The sequence below is a fragment of the Olea europaea genome, chromosome 6 (genome assembly GCF_002742605.1).
Source record: "Olea europaea var. sylvestris chromosome 6, O_europaea_v1, whole genome shotgun sequence".
NCBI classification, from domain to species: domain Eukaryota; kingdom Viridiplantae; phylum Streptophyta; class Magnoliopsida; order Lamiales; family Oleaceae; genus Olea; species Olea europaea.
In genome coordinates this window covers 4,023,483-4,038,504 of record NC_036242.1, presented here as the reverse complement: position 1 = coordinate 4,038,504, position 15,022 = coordinate 4,023,483, and the positions used below count along the sequence as shown (strand labels likewise).

The 15,022-nt window shown below is 32.0% G+C and overlaps 1 protein-coding gene across 4 annotated transcripts; it reads right to left on the bottom strand.

Moving 5' to 3' along the window:
- Positions 1-13,427: 13,427 nt before the first annotated feature.
- On the bottom strand, positions 13,428-14,986 carry LOC111395558. Of its 4 annotated transcripts, none has more exons than XR_002702819.1 (2): positions 13,791-14,986; positions 13,428-13,688 (listed from the first exon to the last, which is right to left on the bottom strand). XR_002702819.1 is itself a non-coding variant. In XM_023021588.1 (2 exons), the coding sequence occupies exons 1-2, from the start codon at positions 14,123-14,125 to the stop codon at positions 13,653-13,655; spliced, it is 303 nt and encodes a 100-aa protein (XP_022877356.1). In that variant the 5' UTR covers positions 14,126-14,986; the 3' UTR covers positions 13,428-13,652. The 4 variants fall into 4 exon arrangements, 3 of the variants coding, with proteins under 3 accessions (XP_022877356.1, XP_022877357.1, XP_022877358.1); XM_023021588.1 differs by having other exon boundaries at positions 13,859-14,986; XM_023021589.1 differs by having other exon boundaries at positions 13,428-13,682; positions 13,859-14,986.
- Positions 14,987-15,022: the final 36 nt, after the last annotated feature.

The following is a 15,022-nucleotide window of genomic DNA, read 5'->3' as shown; positions in this document are numbered from 1 at the left end:
TAGAAGTGTTTTCAAGCATCAATTCTCAACGGTTTTCAAACATCCAAGGAGTGCATTTCTTTCAACGTCCAAGTTTCATCGAAGTTTTCAATCCAAGTTTTCAAAGTTTCAAAAGCATCAATCAAGGGAGGGAGAGGTGCAATGTATTTAATCGTGTTAAGTTATAAGTTTCGATTCATGTTAATGGTTGTATGTCAAATGGTACTCTGGTACGGCATATCCCTCTATGTTGAAGATATGTTCGTATGTCAAATGGCGCCCTCGGGTACGGCATATCCCTTCATGTCAAATGGTGCCTCCGGGTACGGCATGTATGAAAAGTTATAAAGTTAATGTTTTGAAATGTATAGCTTCATCACGAATGCACCTATGACACCTATTGAGTTTTTCACTCACGGGTTTAATCTCATCTCTACAGATTGAAGGAATTCTACCTCGGGTATGGATGGAGGAGAAGATGGAGAGTGATGCAACGAGCCCATGGAAATCCAGTGAATAAGTGATTTGGATTTCTTTTTATGAAATATTTTCCAATGTTATTTCTTTAAAGTTTTGAATAACGCAGAATGCGAAAACAAGTTATGTTTTCTTCAAATAAATTATATTTTGTTGTTTTGAAAAATGATTCAGTGTTTGTGTATAAAGCATTTGAAGTATTGTTATTTAAATTATTGTCTCAAGATGTAAACTTACGCTAAAACATGTACACTTGTTACTAAACCACCGGTTAAACTAAGTAAAATAAGTAGCGTTCCGGTCCACTGGGGTCGGGGCGTTACACTTGCACTCCTTAATAGGACATGATTGTTGAAAGGATGAATCTAGATGTATGATGTTGAGTTTTAGTGTACCTAAATCTTTTTGGGGTGAATCTGTTATGATTGCATATTAGTTTACCAACATGGCTCCATCTTCTGTTTTAAATGGTGACACTTCATACGAGATTTGGTATGGTAAATGTGCTAATTATAATTATATACTTAGAACTGTTGGCTATGCTACTTTCTCTCATCAAAGTGAGGGAAAACTTGAACCTAGAGCTAGGAAGTGTCTTCTTAGGCTATCCCGAAGGCGCTAAGAGATATAGGTTATGGGATAGAAGCCAAAAGGGCATGAGAATTGTCATAAGCCATGATGCTATATTTAATAAGAGTGAGATGCCCTGTATGGAGAGAGAAAAACAACAAGATACTATTAAGAAAGAGTACCCACTTGAGGTGGAGCGAGTTAGTGTCCACATCCCAATTACCACGAGCAAGGTGGAGACTAATACACCAAATCAGCAAGATATAGAAGGCGAAAATGAGATTATAGAAGATATCCCATAGACCAAGACCCTCTAGCTGACTATCAATTAGTTAGAGATAGAGAAAGGAGACCAAGTAGAGAACCCCCAAAGATTGTCAAACTACACCATAGCTTATGCTAGGTACCAAGAACTAGTAGATAAGAAATCGAACATCTATGAAGAAGCGTAAGGAGCATAGAAACACCTACATTGCATGAATTCAATGAGATTAATTCACAATTTAAACATTTTGCTCGTAATTAAATCATATTTGTGATCTAAATAAGTGTGCAAAAACACACTTATCATTACACAAAGTTTCTAAATAGATTTTAACAAAGAAGAGGAAGCTGCCAGTAGATGAAATCGTGGCATTAATTGAAGATTGCAGGGCAATGATAAAACAAATGTTCCCTCCTGAACTAAAAGATCCAATGAGTTTCACTGTACCTTGCTCTGTAGAAAATTCACATAATTTAAATACTTTAATTGATTCTGGAACTAGTATTAATCCGATACCACTATCTATCCTAAAGAAATTAAGAATAGAGGATCAACATCAATAATCCTATAGTTGGTTGACAGAGCATTTAAGCATCCTTATGGAGTGGTAGAGAATATGCTCATCAAAGTTGGAGATAATTTTTTTTCCTACTGATTTTGTCATCATTGATATAGATGCTCAATACATGTTGTTAATTTTGGGGAAAGCATTCTTAACAACTAAATAAGCATTAATGAATTTTGAAAAAGGTGAAATAATCTGAAGGGTGGAAGAAAAAAATAAAGTTTCACCATGAATGATCCACTCAAGCAACAAGAAGACATTAACGAATGAAAACGGATAGAGCATTGGAGAAGTCATAAGAACAAGAAGGAAGAAGATAGAATTGTTGGACAAGATAACAATGAAAATCTTGGAATCTGGAATCTCAAAGATGAATTGAAGAATAACTTTTATTGCAATCGATACAAGGCTAAAAACTCCTTTTCAGGCCACCATGAATAGCCAAAACATCAAATTCAAGCTAATGACTATAAATAAGCGCTTATTGACAGGCAACCCAATTTTTTCCCTTTTATTTTATTTTGCTTTTTAAATATATGATTAATAATTTTTATTGCTTTTACTAGTATAGGGTATTTTCATATCCATATTTCCCTTTAAGGTATGTTTGAGCTTATTATAAAGTGTTTCATGTTATTATTAATTTTTTAATTACTTTGAAGGAGCAGGACACTAGAACACAATGGACAAGGGAAAAGATATAGAAAGTGAGCCAGAACTTTTATGCGAGTCCATCCACCACCTTCAAATATATATCAGGGGATTAGTTAGTTCCCTTCTTTGCCCTTAATTTTTATATATTGTTTGTTATATGTTTAGACAGTGAGGGCAATGTCTAATATAAGTTTGGATGTGGAAAAACATTGAGTTTTTATTAGTTTATTGCTTGTTCGAGTGCCAAAAAATTCAAGAAAATATTTTTTCCATCTTTATTATTATTTTTGTGTGCTTATATGGGTTAGATAAATTCGCCTACTATGATGAATATATTTGGAATCATGTGTTATGTTATAAATTGTGAAAACATTGCATGTTAGGGTTAGTTCATGCTTATTCATGTAAAACTTGATATTTTTTTAGCACAAGATTGATGTTTTGCATCATGAAAGAATAATTCGATTCAAAATTTGAATAGGTAGAAGAAAGTATACTGGACTCTAGATGCTATTTCCAAACAACTGATAAATTATATATCTTAAATGAAATTTAGAATAGTTTGAGACTTATTGAACTATTGCAGGAAGACATTGAGATAAATGTGGATTGCATATTTGCTAAATTTTGTGAGGATTGTCTAAGGCCAATAAGATGAAAATTAGGTAAAAATTTTAAGTTAGGAGTTATTTTTTTTATTTTTTTTTTTTGAGAATGAGTCTTTAATAAGGGGCATTGCACTAATCATTGCATAACAAATGAAAAAAATAAAGAAAAAATGTGTCTCACTGTAAAACTCTCTTCGTAGCTCTTTATGATTTGAATGATTAAGCTTGTATGGTATTTAAAACTTGGTACCCTAAGGTGATCTGACTTGAGAGTTATCAGGCAAAAGCTTGCTATATGGATTATTTAAAAAGTTTAATGGAGAGAAGTTGGCATATAAAATGTTAGAAAAGAAAAAAAATATCCATATAAAAAATTGTTAATGCCTTAATTAAGCCCCCAAACACTTATTTGAGAGAATTAGACTTTGAACAAGAGGTCATTAGCCTAGTCAATTTTTGAAGGTTGAAGCAATCAAAAATAAGGAGAATCTTTATTTATTGATGTGTTGAGCTACAGTTAGTAAGATCGAACCAAACTCGAGAGGTGAGGACTAGTATATAAATTCAATCTTAGATCACACTTTGGGACAATAGTTAAAAAATGAGTTTGGGTGTGAGTCTTATGAGAGAAGAAATGATATATTTGACAATTGATGGTCGAGACTTGAATAACTTTATGAATTTATAATGCCTTAATGAATTTTCACATACGTACGTCGATTTTGCATTGAAAGAGTAGATTAATCTTAGCGATGTGATTTTGAAGCTGTTCATAGTTTTAATATAGGAATTTCAATCCTGAGACCAAAATCAAATTATTTAAACATGTGTTTATAAAATTTTTGGTTAAGTTAGGATATAGTTTTATTTGAGGACAAACAGATATTCAAATTTTAAGCTGTTTAAAGTGTATTTTTTATGTTTATTTAGGTCTGTAAATTGGAGTATTTGTTAGTTATTTGAAGATTTATAGCATAATTATTTGTTAATTATGTTTGTTAGGTTGAAATCAATGCAAATTGGTGGAATTGGAAGAAATGAACAAAAAAGTGGCAAAAAAGAAAGAAATTCAAAGTTTGGGAATCAAAGTGTAAACATTCAATAGTTGATTTGGACCACAAAATGATGATTGAAGATCACTTGTGATCAATTGGATGCAATTTAAAGTCAAATGAGTGAAATATAGTTGAAATATTTTCACAAATCAATTTTCAATCGACAAAGTTATGCTCTGAATTTTTAGCCTCAATTTGATACCTATTTTTCAGATAGCAAACTCTCGAATCAAAAATTACATCTAAGAAGAATTGTAGTCCTTTGAGTTACTTTCCAACGCACTTTGAATAATCTCAATGGGATATCGAAAGAAAAAGTTATAATAAAAATATCGAATGCTATTCAAGGACAACACAACTTAATGTGGTGTGAGCGGGCCATTTCTGTGCCCGAACGGCCAACCTTCTGTTTGACCTAAAATTTTGATGGAAACCAAATTCAACCTACTATTTAACCTACAAGGAATGCTAGAAGGTGGGAGCACATCATTATACATATTTTTCACTACAGGAAGGAGGCTAGCAAGAGATTCAAAAGGCGATTAACACGAGAAATTAAAGATTTATAGTATGGGTTGAAGATTAACGACGAAGAAATTGAGTTTTCACTATCCAATCATTGTTGTCAATTCCGAGTGATATTTTCCAAAATTTTTTGTGTGATTTAGTAAATAACATGACGGGCTAATTCTTTTTATGTATTAAATGAGATGAACCCTATTGTTTATCTATTTTAAACTTAAGACTAATATTATAGTTCAATTCTTATGTTTTTTTATTAATTTTGCATACACATTGCATTATTTAATTGATTGGCTACCAATTAGATAATTAGTTTATCGTTGTAGAGTAAGGAAACTTACAATAATTTAGAATGCGGCAAAATTAACATAAGTGTAATAGATATTAGGAATAACATTTTATCCTATCTGCAATCATATAGATAATCTAAAATTTAATGCAATCTGAAAATTCGAATGTGGATCGTAGTGAGGATATAATTAATTTGTTTTGAAAAAGAAAATTAAATACATTAGCTTTATCGATTGTCAAGAACGCATGAACGAAACTAAATTACTATTCAGGAAATAAATAGCAATAGGCGGATTCTAAATCCAATATAATCATCCATAATTTGATAAAAATCAATCTTTTACAGTTTTCTTAGGTTGATTTATCAAAAATAAAATCAAAATCTCTCTTTTATTTTACATAATTCAAATTCCATACATAACTAGTAAACTTGAATTGAATTTATTTCCTGTGAGATGGTGCTCTCAACTTACTCAAATCTATCACTTGTCAATGATTCCACACACTTACGAGTTTCTTACAAACAACTGTTATAGTGGGGATATAACAAATGGGTTTTGGGCCATATTGAGCTTGATTAATTTCTTCATCAAGATTAATTTGTTGAATAATATACACCTGAAATTCCTTAAATATCTTGATATTGGTGGTTCAATATAAAAAATATGGACCCATCGTAAGGCTCATTTGCATCACTTAAACTCAAACATTTTTCAATCTCATCATCAAATATTGAAAGATCAATACAATTATTATTGTCAAAATCAGAATATTCTTTAAAGTTCGAACTGAATGAACAAAATGGGTTTCATCGTAAAATACAACTTATGGCATTAGATTACATGAAAACTCATCTCTACTAGAAACAAACCTTGATCTGATACCAATTGTTGTAAGGATGAAATCATAGAAATAAATAATCTCACACGCTATCAAAGTGCTAATGGTTTCAAATAAATATCACAACATAATCACCTTCTAGTTTTTATTGATTTTTAAGATACAAGAAATCTAATCACCAAAAACTATTCAAGTTACACATGAATACAGAGAATTTAGAATCGTTAATTTAAAATATCAAATATCGAGAATTGAAGTTATTGGAAAAACTCCAAAGCCTATAATTTCAATTCAAAAACTACTTATTTATTTAACTTAAATATAGAAAATTACAAAGTTTAGATAATAATGCGGATTAAAAGTCCTTATCATAATTAATTTGAAACAAATAGAATTGAATTCCAAATTTATCTAAAACTAAATCTTCATCAAATTGACAATTAGCAAATTACAATATAAAATATCACCCTTTAGGCTTGAGTTATTGTCTAAGAGTTTAAACTATACATTTATACTCATCATTCACTTTTCATCTCATTGCATTGTGGTAGATCAATTGTATATATATTGCATTATTGATATAATTAAATGAAAAAAATTAGGCTCTAACCAGAAGTTAAATATAGCGAGAAAAACTTTCATGTTGTCTTGATAATAATATTAATCCTTAGATAGGATTGAGAAGCACTTAATAATTGTGATTTTAACATTAATTGAAAACATTTTAACAAAAAATAGTGTTAAATCATTTATTGTCATCTTAATTAACATATATTAAAATTTTGAGATTTATGCTTACAAGCATTAACAAGAAACACCGTCTTGATTATATAATCTGAAATTTATATTCAAAATTTAAAATTTTAAAGTAATTAACTAGATGTATCATACCTATTAGATACATATGATATCTAAATTGTTAATATTGAGGTTGACACAGCCTCATATATCACTCTTTATTTCAATTTAGTTATAACTTTAGCTTGTGATAATCAAGACCAATTTATAATATAAAGAACAAATATTATATAGAAATTCAATGGATTGAAGAATTTTCTAGTTCTTCAATAAATGTTCATTTGAATTATCATTTTTTACATCATTATTATCTAGTGATGGTTCAACTGATTATGCCAGACAATAATATATCCCGTAACTAACTTTTGATTCAGTACAATGTTTGTTTAAATTATACCAACATCCGCATGATATCAATCATGATACACATTTTAGAAACTTAATTTATTTATATTTAATTTAATAGAGAATGAATTACTATTAATAGTAAAATTTTATTCTCCAACATAATGTAATATTGACACATGTAGGGTGTCAAACATGATAATTAATATTGTTAGAGAATTGAAACTTACAAAGTTATATTCTTTAGGAGCAATAACAGAATTCTTGTTAAATATGATACTTTTGAAGTTTTGCACTCAATGGGCCAGTAATATTCTAATATAATATTGAAAAACAGAATGTTATGCTACTCAATAGTAATAAGTAATATTTTTCTAGAATATTAACACAATAGAAAGTCATTTTTCTTCAAAAATTACAACTCAAGATTGAGCTGTTAAATTGGTGCTACTTCGGAAGTAAAACATAATAACTAAAATTAAAATTTTTCAAGATCAATAAAATATTCAAATATTCATATTGATGTGTATAAATTTTTATATTCTTCAAAAATATTATTGTAGAACATTTATGCTCTTTCGAAATAAATAATATAATATTTATAATAAAAGTATGATATGCATAAATTTTCGATTCATTACAAAAAATATTATTCAAAAATATTAATATGATATCTTATTTTAATATAGAGTCACATTTCTCCGAAAGCGACATAAATTTCTCTGGAATGTTGATATACATTTGGTTATTATTGTTGATGAGTAATATGACAATATTTTTTTGAAATGTTGATACATTTAAATTAATTATAATATTCTTCGAAAATATTAATAGGTACAAATTTGTGTTTCTTAAGGAACACAATATCATATTATTCAAAAAATACAAACATGTATTATTTTATACTTGTTCAAGAGCGATAAATCAATATTTTTTTAGAATATTAAAATGATAATATCATGTCCTTATGGGACAAGAAATATTTCGCTAGAATATTAGAGTCCTCAAATCCATTCACTCAAATAAATGACCAAGCTTGAATTGACTCCAGGACAAACCAAATCCTTCACTATGGTGGCCCCTTAGCCTCATATCAGGGTTATATCCAATGTCTACACACTGCTTAATGGATGCTTGCTATAATAAAATTCATAGACCTTTGTATGAACTGTTATTGTGGACATAACAAATGGGTGGGTTTTTGGCCATATCGAGTTTGATTAATCTCTCCATCATGATTGACTCGTCAAATAACATGCACCTAAAATTCCTTAAATATCTTGATATTGGGAGGTTCAACATAAAAAAATATGGACCCATCGTAACGCTCGTTTGCATTACATAAACATTTTTCAATCTCTTCATCAAATATTGAAAGATCAATATAATTATTATCATCAAAATCAGAATATTCTTTAAACATTCGTACTGAATGGAACAAAATGGGTTTCATCATAAAATACAATTTCTGGCATTGGATTCCACGAAAACTCAACTTTATAGGAAATGAACCTTGGTCTAATATCAATTGATGTAAGAATGAAAGCGTAGAAATAAATAATCTCACACGCTATCAAAGTTCTAATGATTTCAAACAAATATCACAACATAATCACCTTATAGTTTTTATTGATTTCTAGAATATTAGAAAACTAATAACCAAAACTCTTCAAGTTACGCACGATTTAAAATCGTTAATTTAAAATATCAAATATCAGAAATTTAAGATATTGGAAAAACTCCAAATCCTATCATTTCAATTCAAAAACTACTTATTGCTTTAATGGCTAATAACTATTATTTAAAGAAATAACTAAAATATGGATAATTACAAAATTTAGATAATAATGAAGATTAAAAGTCCTGATCATAATTAATTCGAAACAAATAGAATTGAATTCCAAATTTATCTAATAAAGAAATATTAAATAAAAGATGATTTAAAACTTAATCTTAATCAATATATATACACATATGTAAATATATATATATAATCTATATTTTCATTGGTTCAATGAGTACATCAGTTATGAATCCTCTTAACTTGGTTTTGGAATTTGTGTACCCATCTCCATCTCTGTATAGAAGATTAATGGCACGTGCAAGATTGACTGCTCGCGTGAGAATGGCCGTTGGTACCACAGTTGGATGAAGACATTCTTGATTTATATCCTTCCATGCATTTGTAACTTGTTTTTGTAATTCACTAAATGCTTCTTCCTTCATGACCCCTTTCTCATTCATGTAACATTCAATAGCTCGTATTTTCTTCTCAAATTGCATAAAAGGAACACAACGTATGAATCGTCTATGTTAGATTTTCTCACACTAATTTTCAATCACACATTCTCTCAATAAAATAATTTTGCTTGTAAAAAAACCCAACTTTCACTACTTTATAAATTAATTACAATTAAAATTTTCATATTACAAATAACTCTAGAAAAGTAAATAATTAATAAAAAGGAATCACAAACTTCAACTATTACAAATATAATTAAATAAAATCTTGAAAAACAATATCATGAGCAACATGAAAAAATTTAATAATTTTAATGACCATAGGAGTTGTGTGTTTTAATTGTTCTGTGAAGTCTATCACAATATATGTGTGAACTGTCATCCACACTTTTCACTTGCATACCAATAACCCAAGCATATTGCACTTAATTATTATAATTTAGAATAAGTGAATTAAGTATTCAAACTTCTTACTTCGTGTCCTGCCATGTCATCCATTAGTCAAGCAATAATTGATGATGTCTCTACAGATATTGACTTAGTTGAAATCCAATTAAAGGCTTCCTTAGTTATCAACTCTCCCATACCTACTAAACAAGTTGTAGATAACATTATGTAACCACTAGATATAAGTGCGATTTTCATGTACTCTTCCATGTGTGTCGGCATGTGTCAATTGTATGCCCATTTCGCCTCTTCAAAATATGAGCCAAGTAAATTTTTCATCTACAAATGGAAACATGTAATATATTCAAAATATTTTTTACTTGTGAAGAATATATATGTCTAGTGTATTGACTATAATTTCCTCTTTTGTCACATAATGAATACCGTAACCACTATCTGTCTTTCCCTACTCTTCAGCAATTTCAGCGCAGACATCAGATAGAGCTTCAAAGCAATACTTCATGTATAATGGTAGCTCATCCATGTCACTAAAACTCCACCCGTCCATGAAATTGTTCAATAGTTAAAAATTGAATGACTAGAAATGAGATAATATAATAGATAAATATACCTATCAATTGCATCTGTGAAAAATGTAAGTTTATCTAGGGTTCCATAAACATCGTAGATGTCATCAATAACAGAAAGCATTGCAATTACTTTAGTTAGTATTTTTCTAGAAATATCCAAAAGTAGCATTCCACGACCCTATCTCTGGCAAACGGCAATTTACTTCGAAACTATAAACACTACAACAAAAAGACTCATTTGAAACATTCAAAAGGCAACATTCATTGATTGAATGTTGCTAAAGGAGTCTATAGCAACATTCTTTGAAGAAATAGAGTTCTTATATTTTTGAAGTGATGTTTACATGTTTATAGTGAGGTACAACAATGTGATAACTACAAAGAAAGAGTAAACAATTATCTCCTGGGAGGTTGTAGATGATAAAGATAAAGTAGTAATTATCTTTATCTTCCAACACCCCCCCCCCCCCCCCCCCCCCCCCCACCCCGCAAAAGTATAATATTATTCATAGCGACTACAATAATCATAATCGTCTTATGCTACACGAAAGCCTATACTGGAGCAGCCTTCAAACATAAGAAGGGACGAATTTGATGAAAACGGCGTGTAGGCAAAGGCTTGGTAAATATGTCAGCCACTTGATCATGAGTAGATATGAATCGAACTTGAAAGTCTTTACTCGCGACACGTTTACAGATGAAGTGATAATCAAGTTCTATGTGTTTGGTACGTGCATGAAAAATTGGATTTGAAGAAAGATATATGGCACCAATATTGTCACACCAAAAGGTAGTCGGCTTGTCCAAACCAAAGCCAATTTCTTTTAAAAGAGAAGATGTCCAAATAGCCTCAGTCGTAGCATTTGCCAAGGCCTTATATTCACTTTCGGTTGAGGATCTGGCAATGGTGGGTTGTTTCTTTGCTGCCCACGAGACCAAAATATTTCCAAGAAAAATTCTATACCCACTTGTAGATCGCCTATTGTCAGGGCATCCAGCCTAGTCACTGTCAGCAAAGCAATGTAAGTGTAATGAAGAAGAACGCACCACAGAAAGACCATAGGAAATAGTATCCTTCAAGTAACGTAATAATCGTTTGACTGCCTTCCAATGAATATCAGTAGGACAATGCATAAATTGGCACAATTTATTAACAGAGAATGCAATGTCAGGTCTCGTTAGGGTAATTTATTGCAATATTCCTACTGTTTGCCAATAGACATCCCCATTTTCTACTGGAATACCTATAGTCTTGGACAAGGGGGGCGCACTTGCCAGTGGTGTAGGAAACGGTTTAGCACCCTCCATCTTAGTTTTCTCCAACAAATCTCTCACGTATTTACGTTGAGATAAAATAAGGCCATCAGATGTTGGAATGACTTCAAGACCAAGAAAGAAACGTAATGGCCCTAAATCATGAATAAGAAAAACTTTCTATAACTTGGCAACAAATTGATTGATAAGGGCGTCAGAAATGCCTATAACCACAATATCGTCGACATAGACAAGAATAAAGATCTTGTGAGCTTCATAATGTAAGAAAAATAGAGAATGGTCAGCCTTGGAATTTATGAATCCGAAAGAAAATAGAAAATTGCTCAATCTGAGAAACCATGCATGTGGTGCCTGCTTTAGACCATATAATGACTTATTTAATTTACAAACAAAGTTAGGATTGACCTTATCTGTAAATCCCACCAGTTGAGCCATATAAATTTCATCATCAATGTTGCCATGAAGGAACGCATTTGAGATGTCCAATTGTCTCATGGACCACCCATGATGCACCGCAATGCTAATAATTGTCCGAATAGTAGTAGCCTTAACCACTGGACTAAATGTCTCATGGAAGTCCACGCCTTCTATTAGATTGTATCGCTTTGCAACTAACCTTGCCTTGTAGTGAGCAATGGTACCATCCAGATTCCTTTTAATGCGAAAGACCCATTTATTCCCACAACATTTTTGCCAATTGGACATGGAACCAAACTCCTAGTATTGTTTCTGATCAAGGCATGAAGTTCGTCTAACATGGCCGTACGCCATTCCTCAAATTTATTTGCATGGTGAAAGGTTGAAGGTTCTGTCAAGAGATAATTAATTGATTTGGTTTGTATGGGATGTCTAGTAACGGAATTGGCTTGCCGATGGTGAAGCATCTTGGGCCGAAGTGTAATGGCATGGGTTCGAGTCTAGGCAGTTTGTGTTCTTTCAGTTTGGTTATTTGTAATGGGATAATGACTAAATTCAACAACTAAATTTATAGGATTAGATTGAGCTGGTGTCGTAGAATTTGTGTTGTTAGTTGGTGATTAGGTTGACTCGTTTGGTGAAAGTGATTGATTAGGAGAAGGATATGGAGATAAGGTTTCTCGAGGTGAGTGGGTTGCTGATAAGGAAATAGAAGGTATTTGAATTGGGAAGGAATCCTTATCCAAAGTGGAGTGAACATGGTCCATTTTTGTTACCGTCAACCAAGGAATAACATGTTGATTGGATGATCTTTCCTGCAAGGAATTGTTAGCACAAAATGGGAAATCATGATCTTTCCTGCAAGGAATTGTCGAGCTACATAGATTTTGTTGGTTGACATATCAAGGCAACGATAGCCGAAGTGATTCAATGAGAGACCTAAAGTGACGCAAACAATAGTCCTAAATGAAAATTCATTTATATTGTATACACGTAACAAAGGACATGCAGAGCATCCAAAAACTTTGAACTGGTTATAGTCTTGGTTTTTATTAAATAGACAAAAAAATGGAGTTTTATAATGGAAAACGGTTGTAGGTAGAGAGTTGATAATTAAAGTTGAATTATCAAAAGCATGGGTCCAAAATTTAAACGGTACATGGCTATGAGTTAGCATAGCTAAGCCAGTATCGACAATATGTCTGATTTTTTGCTCCGCGACCCTATTTTGCTCATGAGTATGAGGACACGCTAATCGATGACCTATACCATTTTCTTTCAAAAATTTATGTAACTTCCTGTACTCCCCACCCCAGTCAGATTGAAGAGCTTTTATTTTTTTGTTAAATTGATTTTCAACAAGCTTTTGAAACAAAATAAACACGTTATACAAATCACTTCTTTGCTTTAATGGATAAAACCAAGTAAACCTAGTAAAGTCATCTATGAACAACACAAAGCATTTGTGACCGTCACTAGAGGTATGAGGAGAAAGACCACATATATCCGACTGAATAAGGTCTAATGGACTAGTGCTAGAATGCTCAATAGATGGAAACGAAAATTTACTAAGTTTCCCTTGATAACATGAAGAACATTTGAAATTCAAGAAACTTGAACAAAAAGAACAAGGCAAATGAAATTGATGAACAACTTTATTTATAGTTTGCATATTAGAATGTCCTAATCTTGCATGCCAATCTTCCAAGGAAGCCTGTGCAATATGAGCTTGAAGCTTTGATGGAGATGGTAAATTGTAGAGACCATGTTAACTCAGTCCTCGGAGTAGTACTTCTTGGGTTCCTGATCCTTAACAACAAAATAAGATGGGTGAAATTCAAAGAAACAATTATTGTCTCTGGTAAACTGAACAGATTGCAATTGTTTGGTAATTTGAGGAACATGCAATACATTATTAAGGTAAAGAGGTTTAGAATTTGAGGAAATTGTAGTAGAGCCCGTATGATGAATATTTAAACCTTGACCATCAGCAACTTGGAGTTGATTACCACCTCGATAATCAGCATTGATGTTGAGATTGGAAACGTCAGGAACAACATGATGCGTAGCACCAGTATTCGAGAACCATGGAAGAGTCGAGCCTGTGGTATCAGATTGAGCCGAACATGGTGCTCCATTTTAATAAGCAAGATTGGCTTGATTTGAGAACTGAGGACCGGCAAGACGTAACGGTTTCTGATATTGATTGTAGTTCCCTTGATCTTGAAGTGTAACGATTTCTGCATCTATCAGCAGAATGGTTATGAAGACCGCATATCTGGCAAGGCCCCTTATTCTGATAATTGGGCGATTATTGAGATTACTATGCCTGTAGGATGTATGGACATTGTGAGGTCTCAGTGTGGATAAGAGTGGTGGCTCATTGACATGATTGATTACTGGGTTTTCAGAGTTGCTTTTTAACAAAATTTCATGAGTAACTAGTTGGCCATGGTGTTCATGGAAAGGAACAGGTTCCGGCCTAACATTTAAGGCTGTGATAATAGGGTGAAATTCACTTCCAATATTTCTGTAGATGATTGCATTGAACTCAGCTGTAGATAACGATCTTCCGACGGCACCTAATTCATCGGCAAGCGGTTTACTTTTTATAAGTACTGTGAAACAGAGAGATCATTTTTCTTTAACTCTTGAAGGTCTATATGTAGCTGAAGTTGTCTATTTTGAGAAATAGACCCAAAAGCATTTCCTAGAGCATTCCAAACTTGAGCTGAAGAAGTCAGGCCCCACAACATAAGAGAACACTTCTTCAGATAGAGATGAAAAAAGCCAAGACATTAACATCTGATCCTTCTTAGACCAGTCATGATACTCTAGATTTGGAAAATGCACGGGTGGATTTGTCTCAGTTATGATTTCCTTTGGAGGAGGTCGAGTAGAGCCATCAACAAAATGCATCAGATTTTGATAGTTTAGAAGCGGAATAAATTGAGTTTTCCAAGAAAGGTAATTGGAGAAATTGAGTTTGACAGCAAAAGTATGAGCAATGGCAGTGGAGGTAAAAGCGGATGTAGAAGAAGAATTTTGAGAGCGGATGAGGAGGAGGAGGAGTTTGTTTGAGTAGTCATTTCCGACTCTGATACCATGTGAAGGAATAGAGTTCTTGTATTTTTGAAGTGATT

Excerpts from the sequence above, each read along its gene's own strand:
- LOC111395558 (XM_023021588.1), bottom strand. The coding sequence starts at position 14,125 with ATGCAGAAATCGTTACACTTCAAGATCAAGGGAACTACAATCAATATC. Across the intron at positions 13,689-13,858 it reads CCAAGTTGCTGATGGTCAAG|GATCAGGAACCCAAGAAGTA; the intron begins GTTTAAATATTC and ends TTTGTTGTTAAG.